Source organism: Geospiza fortis, unplaced genomic scaffold (assembly GCF_000277835.1).
Source record: "Geospiza fortis unplaced genomic scaffold, GeoFor_1.0 scaffold17, whole genome shotgun sequence".
NCBI classification, from domain to species: domain Eukaryota; kingdom Metazoa; phylum Chordata; class Aves; order Passeriformes; family Thraupidae; genus Geospiza; species Geospiza fortis.
In genome coordinates, this window is record NW_005054438.1 from 180560 (window position 1) to 190066 (window position 9507).

General features: G+C 40.9%; 1 protein-coding gene across 2 annotated transcripts; it reads right to left on the reverse strand.

Moving 5' to 3' along the window:
• Positions 1 to 1586: 1586 nt before the first annotated feature.
• On the reverse strand, positions 1587 to 9501 carry GATD3A (glutamine amidotransferase like class 1 domain containing 3A). Of its 2 annotated transcripts, XM_031062155.1 has the most exons (8): positions 9469 to 9501; positions 6112 to 6164; positions 5361 to 5474; positions 4904 to 5023; positions 3678 to 3770; positions 3197 to 3353; positions 2454 to 2590; positions 1587 to 2144 (listed from the first exon to the last, which is right to left on the reverse strand). In XM_031062155.1, exons 3-7 carry the CDS (start codon positions 5432 to 5434, stop codon positions 2462 to 2464), a joined length of 573 nt encoding a protein of 190 aa, XP_030918015.1. In that variant the 5' UTR covers positions 5435 to 5474; positions 6112 to 6164; positions 9469 to 9501; the 3' UTR covers positions 1587 to 2144; positions 2454 to 2461. The 2 variants fall into 2 exon arrangements, with proteins under 2 accessions (XP_030918015.1, XP_005427299.2); XM_005427242.3 differs by having other exon boundaries at positions 1587 to 2590.
• Between the last annotated feature and the right edge of the window lie 6 nt (positions 9502 to 9507).

Genomic DNA, 9507 nt, shown 5'->3' on the forward strand with positions numbered 1-9507 from the left:
GATAACAAAAATGAAAACCAAAACAAAAAACACTTAACAAACAAACACAACCAAAAAAACCCACACCACCAAATCCTTGAAAACTGTGTGTATTGGAGGTTTCTGGTCAGCACATTACTGGGAAATCAGAGAGAATTTAAAAAATGAAAGGCAATTCTGGTGCATGATTCTTTCTCCCTTAGAAAACCCCATTGTCTCTAAATTCAGAGAAATTTAAAAAGAAGGGTAAAGAAAGCTGAGAACTGTAAAGAGGCACCATCTGGGTGATCCAACCACCAACTTCCCACAGCTGCTCACTGCTAGCTACAGCAATTTCTTCGAAAGATCATCTTTTTTCTCAGGGCACCTGAGTCTGAAGATTCAGCATCTAAGGAAGCTTTGTGCCACCACAGCTTCACTTACTAGGAACTGTAGATATGAGAAACCTTAAATTCCAGCAGCCCTCAGCCCTGCTGTGGGGGGGGGAGCTCATGGGAAGGTTTAACCCAGAGTTGAGTTTTTGCAGAAGAGGGAGGTGCTGTTAACACAGGCACAACAGCTGTTCTTCCACCCTGGGGACTTCAATACCATTTCTGTTGTGTGATTTTCTGTTACCAAGTTTCTTTTAAACCTCCTGCACATGTGGGAGACACATGCACTTTAACATGTTATTGCATTTTATATGAACAATGACCTCCTGTCCTCTGCTAAGCTTCTCCATATTGATCCTAAAATATCCACTAAAATTGATCCTAAAAATATCCACTTTGTACAAGCAGAGCTCACGAAGGGGTGTTTTGGCACTGAATTATATAGGGGCAGTGTTTTAAATTCTATTTCTTACCAACTTGATACTGAAAATTTCATGAATAATCTGATGCATAAGCAAAAAAGGTTTCAGAGAAATGTCCAAAATTCACTCTATGAACCATTCCTACTTCCACAAGGACTTGGTGTCTGTGTATGATTCCTTTCTAACCTTACTGGAGTTGGTGATCTGCTCAGGCAATCTCTGAAATCCCCCAAGAAAACAGTGCCAGCACTGAAGTACAAATCCAAATCTCCTAAATCCAGATGTGATTTTTTTTCTTTTAGTGACAAAAAATTGATCATTAGGAGGCCCCAGAAGCAAAAATGCTTATTTTCTGAACCCTGACTGAGGAAGCTGAACATGCCCAACACTCACTCTCAAGCTTCGTTTCACTTTCCCCAATAAAAAAATGCCACTCCACACCCCTGGCAAGTGTTCAGACACAAATGGCATTTGCCATACACCAACTCAGTCTAAGGCTTGTAGATTCATTTATGAAACATACAATTCTCCCTTGAAAATATGGGTTCACTTCAGCAAGTCTCTCTCATGGAAGAGAAACTGTAATCCAAGCTAACGGGTGTCATTTTGCTTTTTTGTTTGAATTTGAGAAATGCTGTGTCCTGCTCAATAGAAAGGTGACAACAAATTTGGAAGAGGTGGAGAAGATTCTGCTGGATTCTATATGGAAAAAATATACAAAATTGGTGGACTGAAAAGCAGAAGAACTGCTCAAATGTCCCAACCAGTGTAAGTTATCAAAGGCAGCTCCCAAACAAAAGTGAAAGGACAAGGATAAGATAAAGGCAGAAATTAATTTATTTATACATCATTATTCCAGACATTCGATAATACTTCTTTGGAGAAAGCTTTATTGCCCTAAAGCAGAGGAAGTTAGTATATTTTGAGGATTGTTTTTTCAATTGTTCTTTCAATTATTCACTACTTGTCATACAACTGCTTTAACAGGGGTGCTGTCCTTAGGAGTTGTGCGTCACATCAGCGGATATTATTTTCTTCTTTATTTCACGACCTTTTAAAACTACAATGGGCCAATGGATGAGTTTTTCAAAGTGCTGCTGTTGTGGCAGTTGTGTCCTGCTGCTATTGGTGTTCAGAATGACTTTGTGAAAGTGGGATTCTTCGAAATTTAAACAAAATCTTTTCATTAATACCGAGTTAAATTAAGATGTGGAAGATGTCTTTTCCCTCAACAGATGACCCTGGCTGTTAGTTCCCAGACACAGGCCTGAGCTTGGACACCTTGAACCATGCATTCATTCCTCTATTGCCATTCTTCATCCACTAGATATGCTGCCATGTGCCAAATCCCTACAACACATCTGCCCTCAGCTTCTGAAAGGGCCTTGAGTCTCTTTTTCCCCCCTTAAAACTGGTTTGACGTTGGTGTGCTGGGAAAGCCTTGTTTCAGAACACATCCAGTCAGCTCTCTCCAGATGGAAAAGCTCAAGAAAATCCTTGTGTCTCAGCCCAGGCTCCTTGTCCTCTGCAACGCCCCTCTCTCAAAAAGGCATGGAAAATCCTGCAGCTGGGAATCAGTCAGCTTTGTATCAGCATTCACTAGAGTGTGAGCAGGACAAGCAGGTGCAAAGATCTCCATTGGTCCATGATATGTTTGATACCACAACCTAAATTTAAACATTTCTGCTTTTATTTGCCAGTTAATTTTAGCACATTCTTTACCATTGCCCCAATGCCATCAAAGATATGGTGTAATGCTGTTTCACACATAAATGCTGGGGTGGTCACCACCTTATTTTTTGTATCCACATGAGCTTCGTAAAAAGGAGTTAAGGAAAACACAGCACTTGCAGATGCTGCCTGCAAAATGAAAACTTCACAGCTTCACTATCCTAGTAAAACTTCCTCCAAATATGCTATACCATCCAGCAGTAAAGACAGCTGCAACTTATAATCCAAGCTATGACAAGGTATTTTTGCCAGAAATACAAATGCTGCATGAGAAACCTGTAGAAACACCGAAGAACACCAGAAAACCTACAAAATTTACTGATGGTAGTAAAATTACTCTAAGTACAGTCTGCAGCACTAAACCTCAATAAAATAAAAATCTCAAAGAGAACTGACCAGATGTAACCCACACCAGTTTTATGTGCAAATTCATTCAGCACTTGGTGTATTACTGGATGCCCAAGGGAGCTGACTGAGAACAACTTCTAACTCCCAGTGTGTAGTTACACAGCAGTACTTACACAGCTGTGTACAGAAGAGCTTCTAATCCTGCACTGCACCACTGCTATCTGCTACCCATTGCACATTCCCAAGAAAATCTATGTGGAAAAGCATAAATTTTACATGTGTTCATTCCTTTAATGCCACATTTCTAAACTGTCTCCCAACATGGAAATTACCAGGAAAGGATATGGTTACTTCTTTCACACAGTGTTTTGCTCCCAGCTCTTTGATGGCTCCTGCAGTCCCAGCATAAGGCCACTTGCCCCCTTCCTCTTCCTCGTGGCCCACAGTTACCTCAGCACCAGAGAGCACCTTTGCTGCCAGCACTGGGGAAATGCAGCACAGGCTGCAACAGAAGGAACTGTAAGAGCAATTCTACAACACCACTATTCAGAACTTGCTCACAACTGAAAAGATTCAAATGAACACAGCCTTGAAAATCTGAGATACAGCACAAAGCAACTTCCTCTCAGCATTTCCCCAGCTTCTCCTTTGACAAACACCAACATACACAAATCTTGAAAAACAAATGTAAAAAATAGGCTGCAAATGATACAAAACAGAAGATCCTTTTCCCAGTTCTAACAACAACAGCTGCACATTTCAACAAGACACAGGTTGTCTCCATGCTCACACTTCCAAACAAATGCCATCCGACTCACATACGTACCCAATAGGTTTGCCTGCTTTGTGGAAGTCTTTCAGGACTCGCTCAACTTCTCTGTTCACCTTGCAGTCCTTCCCATCAACAGCAAAGGTAGATCTGTCACAACAAGAAACTTACACAAAGCTCAGTATAAACCTACAAACAGAGGTATTTGCCTACCTGCTGTGAAACTGGCTCCAAAGGGTCATACCAAACTTAACAGCTACTGAAAAATTGGTTAAAAACTCTGTAGATGACCACCAATGCTTTAACCACAATATCTCTTTTGTAAGGCTTTGGTCTGCCAGAAAGTCCCTTACTTAATAAAAACATCTTAAAATGAGAATCATCAAATCAGCTTTCTAGGATTACTGAGTTGAACAGCAATCTTATCAAAGAAGAAAAATACGTAAGAAGAAAAGGGAAGTAGGATTCATGTTTCTCCAAGCAAACAAAAAAGGATCTCAATAGCAAGATAACCAGTATTCCACATGGCTAACACTTTTTGTTTCCTTTATTTCTGAGTCAGCTGTTGTTTTATAATTATAAAGCAAAAAGGGATTTTTTGGTAGGCAGAGAGGAAGAAACAGAATAATAACACTACAAGCACCTGAAACCATTAAAGTTTTACCTTCACTTCCCTCAGACCCAAAAAGAAACACCACTAGGGGGAGGAAAAAGGACTTCCTATGCATCCTCTAAACTCTTGAGTTCTCATCAACATTGTTCAGAGAATTTAAAACAAGACTTTGAAAGGAGTTATCCTTATTAATTAGGAGATACATTTGTAGTAAATAAGGCTATTTATGGATTTTATTGTGTGAATCTTGATTCACAGAATGGTTTGTGCTGGAAGGGACCTTAAAGATCATATCATTCCAACCCCTCTGCCATAAGCAGGGACAACTCTCTCTAGGCCAGGTTGCTCTGAGCTCCATCCAACCTGGCTTTGAACACTGCCAGGCACGGGGCATCCACAGCTTCTCTGGACAAACAGTTCCAGTGCCTCACCATCCTCACAGCAAGCAGCTGCTGCTTAGTATCTCATCTAAACCCACTCTCTTTCAGTTTGAAGCCATTCCCCCTTGGACCATCACACCAGACCCTTGTACAAAGTCATCTTTTCTGCACGTTTCCTTCAGGTACTGAAAGGCTGCAATTAGACCACCCCAAAGCCTTCTCTTTGCCAGGCTGATTATGCATAGTTAATGATGAATATTTAGTAAATCTGATGGTTAGTTGGCACTCACAAGTTTTTGGCAGCTCCGAATCCACCAGGGAATATCACAGCATCGTGGTCTGCTGTAGTGAGCTTAGCCAGGCTTGTGATTTTACCACGAGCAATTCGGGCAGATTCCACTAAAACATTCCTTGAAGAACCAGAAATAAAACAATGTGATCAATTAAGCATTTGCACACAGAACAGAGTAAATAAAGTTTTGCAGAGGAAGAGGAGGGTGAGGAAGGGAGGATGCAAGAACACTGATATGTAGTAACTGAAGCTATTGAAGGTTCTGAAATGCTACTGCTGGGAAACACAGGCACTGACAGACTGTATGTAATCAATTCCAGAACATTCTTGTAATATCTTCTCTCCAAGAAAACCACCACAGCTGGCATAAAGCTACTGAAGGCATTCAGCCAAATGCTACAAGAGCTATTACAGGCTGCTACATGTGAAGAAAGCCCAACACATCACAGACTTACCTTGACTCAGCTTCAGCTGGCTGTCCTTTACTGTGGTCAATGACATGCATCTGAGGGACATCTGGAGCATACATCTGAACCTCAGCTCCCCCACGGCTCAGGTGAACCAGGACTCTGCAAACATGGAGATACAACATGCAGAAAACTTTAAGGGAGAGGCTTTATCTGACCCCTAAACCTGCCACAAATATTCCACCAACTGACTTTGAAAGATGAGGAAAAACACACATCCTACCAAAGCAGGCAACCAGGAACAACAAAAACTTCCTTCCTCCAAGTCCCCAGGTGTTATGGAAGAACCCCACAATTAACATAGTCATTAACATTTAATCCAGGTCTAGGTGACACATCTCTTATTAATTCACAGTAAGAGTTAATTCCACTTAAGCATTAACAATTCAGCTGTTAGATTTAGCCCCAGGAACAGAAAATCAAGTAGTTCTGAAATCTAGTCTGTGTTTGACCCTCTTGAGATTGAGTCTGGAGCTCTGAATTCCTGTTTCTGAAGAGAGTCTCTCTCAGACTCACTGTCCTGGCATCACATGCACAGAACTGCATCTTTGGACAATCACTGAGTTCTACAAGAATGCAGCCTGAGCTCACAATTAGGCTGTGAGGAAAATGTGAGAAAGCTTCATCATTCATCTCTCAGGGCAATTCTGACAGCCAGAGACAGCAAAACTAGATTCAACAAATTGCTGCAATGTAATGGAGACTTTTGTGGAGGCCGCAGTCCCAAAATGCAACTTACGCTGATGCCTCGTGGATTTCTGTGCCATCATAGACGCCACAGCCAGACAGGACCTGCAGTGAGAAATAACAGAGTATTTAGTGAGAAATTAACAGAGTATTGTGAGAAACAACAGAGAATTTAGTGAGAAATTAACAGGTGACACAAAACTCCCCACAGGATCTTTCACAAGGTAAGATTTTAAAAAACAGTTAACAAACAACAATTTAAAAGCAAGCTCTTACAATGCCAATGAACAGCATGCTGTTAGTACTGGTGTCACCACCTGACACCCTGCAGAAATGGCATTTCCTATTTATAGCAACCCATCACAGGGTTCAGAAATAACCACTATTTATTTCCTGGCTGATACATTTATACCACAGTCAATAAACTGATATGTTACCCTTAGGAATGTTTTTATTGTGCACACAGTGGGTTGTTCTGAGTGTCAATCATCTTTCTTAGGTAGTGTCCACATCCATGTGAAACATTTCCTCATCCAGGTGCACATCCACTGGAAGAGGGACAGAAATGCACTCTCAGGTGACACCTAAAATAAACTATTTTACCTGCTGTATTTTAAATGAGCATCTGCATCAGAGATCAACAGCTAAATCACTTTTAATGCAGTAATACAGTTATGCCATATGGCTATAGCCATACTTCTCTTTAACTATGTGGAAATAATACTTTTAATTTGTTTATACACACCAGGAACAAAAAGCACAAAGCAGTCAGCTACCCTTGTGTGGGTGGAGAGTCTGACAAAGTAGAAGGATAAAAAACTTTTTTTAAAAAAAAAGCCATTTTAAGAATGAAACAAAACCAAAATAATCCAAAGGTTTATCTAGATCCTAGAAGTATATAGATGAACTCTTTTGGGACTTTTTGTTTGGTTCTTTGTTCTGAAAGGAAAAAAATCCTGTTAGGAAGTCAATTCCCGTTTCTCTTTTTATTAACTTTTTGTTTTACTTTAATCTCTTCCTTCCTGGTTTCCCTCAGTTGTTGTTTTTTGGGGTTTTTTTTATTTTTTGAAGCTTGAGAGTTTTTAAACACAGACACATGAACAGAAACTCACAACTGAAAGGAAACACAACTGAAAAAATCTATCTAGTAATGTTAGACTTGAAGGGACTTTCTGGTCACAATACCCACATGTCTGCTATTGTGGGCAGAACTTCACCAAATATCACCATCACTTCACCAAACAAGCAAGATACATGAATGTTCTTCTCTCCATGTTAATCCTGTTCTGATATTTAAGAGCTGCCTTTTGCTTTGTAACTTTTTGTCTTTAATTTAATTTAGACTGAATAAAGAGACAAGCAACTGTGCTAGGCTTATGCTCTGTGAGCAGCACTTCTAAAATTTTTTTGAAACTCAGTGAAACCAAAATACTGTAACATTTTTATTGTAAAGTCTTCTAAATATAAACTCTTATGTTATTTCAGTACCTGCTTGATAATAGATCTGTCTTTTACCACAGTCAAAAATTTACATCACTAATGTCAAAAATCACATTTGTTTTCCCAGGTCTATTTAAAAAGCTGTGACTTGCTAAAATGACAGCATTGCTGTTGGGTTACTTTTTAGCCATTTGGACCAGAATTCTGCCCTTTCCCAAACCAATTCTGCCCCAAACAGATTTCTTTATGCAGGTAGTGCCTTCTTATTCTTTTATGTTTAATGCTGTCTAGACTATGCAAAACTCAAGCTTCAAGGACTGTCCACTGAGTTCCAAAACTGTTTATCCCTTTTGGGACAACATCTACAGCCTAGATTTTCCTCTGGCAATCTGTAGCCACCTCCACCTCCTTGCTTTCTTCTGTGTTTGTAACGTGTTTTACCCCCTTCCTGCCAAAAAGCATAACCCAGTTTAAATACGTTCACTGCCAGTACCTCACCCAGCAACACTAAAAACTATTTCAAGTCAAATCCTCCTGGGTTCCTCAGTACAAAGGATTCACGGAGCTCCTGGAGTGGGTTCAGTGGAGGGCAGTGAGGATGAGTAAGGAATCTCTCTTACAAGGAAAGGCTGAGGAAGCTGTTCAGCTTCAAGAGGAGATGACTGAGACTTCATTAATGTGTACAAATATCTAAATGGGGGGTGTCAGAGGATGGGCCAGGCTCTGCTTGGAGGTGCCCAGCAATGGGACAAGAGGAATGGGCATAAACTAATGCAAAGGAAGTTCCACCTGAACACGAGGAAGAATTTCTTTCCTGTGCAGTGACTGAGCACTGGGACAGATTGACAAGCGTGAAAAATGTGTATTTTATGATTGGCTTTTCACAAATATGAAAATGAATATTATGTGTGTTATGTTAGTAAGTTATGCTGTATTAACTTTCTTAATTAGTGTGTTAAACATAGTTTTAGGTTATAACATAATGTTAAAATAGAAACTATGCTATGTAAGATACTTTTTTTTTAAAAAGGGACTTGCAGTGAGATAGCAGCCACAGGACCTAAATCTTTTAGAGAAAAAGAATTTATTGCCCCATTATCAGAAGAAATGAAATTCTTCCTGCCTCACCCAGCCCTGAGATGCCGTTAGGATTAAGAGGAAGAAGCTGACACTGACCAGACAGAATCCTGTGTTTGAATGGAATTTATGCATCATGTATGAGGTGTATAAACATGAAACAGGTTATTGCTTTTAAGTGTTAATCCTCTGTTAATGTGTGTCCTTCTTCTGGCTTATTTTGCCCAGAAAAAGGTACCCAGACATCTGCAACTCTTTGGTTTTATTGTCTCGTATTGTCCTAATCTCAACTATTTAAATTGTTATTACTCTAATTATATTACTATTTCTATAACCATTTTATTACGATTAAACTTTTAAAATTTTAAAAACAAGTGATTGGCGTTTTTCACAACAAGGAGGCTATGGAGTGCCCCTCACTGAAGATATTACAGAACCGTCTGGATACAACCGTGCACCAGTGCTCTGGGCTGGCCCTGCTGCACCTGGTGACCACCGTGCTCCCTTCACGCCTGATCCAGCTTGGCATTCTGTGGTTCCCAAATCAATTCCAGGCCAACAACAACTATACAAACGCCAATTTTTACATGTTTCCCTCTCCTGGTCTGGCTTCCTCCAAGTTTCTGAGCTGCAAGCAGCTTTTTCTTCTCAAATTCAGCGTCTCTCCAGGGTTTTCAGCGGTCGCAGCCACCAGGCGAGGCTTTCCCAGGCCGCCGCCCCGCCGAGCCCTCCCCTGCACCGGCCCTACTGCCGGAGCGACCCCGGCTGCAGGGCCGAGGGTGGCTGTGGAGAGCCAGACAGTGGAAAAACAAACAAACAACAAACAAACAGACAGACAGACAAACGCGTCTCCTCAGCGCTGCCCCGGCCCCCGCGCTCCTCCATTACTCACCACAGCGACGCGGGCGCCGCGGCAGCGCCCACCGGAGGG

Coding starts and splice junctions, on each gene's coding strand:
- GATD3A (XM_031062155.1), bottom strand. CDS start 5,434: ATGTATGCTCCAGATGTCCCTCAGATGCATGTCATTGACCACAGTAAA. Junction 5,024..5,360: donor CCAGCTGAAGCTGAGTCAAG/GTAAGTCTGTGA, acceptor TGGTTCTTCAAG/GAATGTTTTAGTGGAATCTG. Junction 3,354..3,677: donor AAAGCAGGCAAACCTATTGG/GTACGTATGTGA, acceptor CTTCTGTTGCAG/CCTGTGCTGCATTTCCCCAG.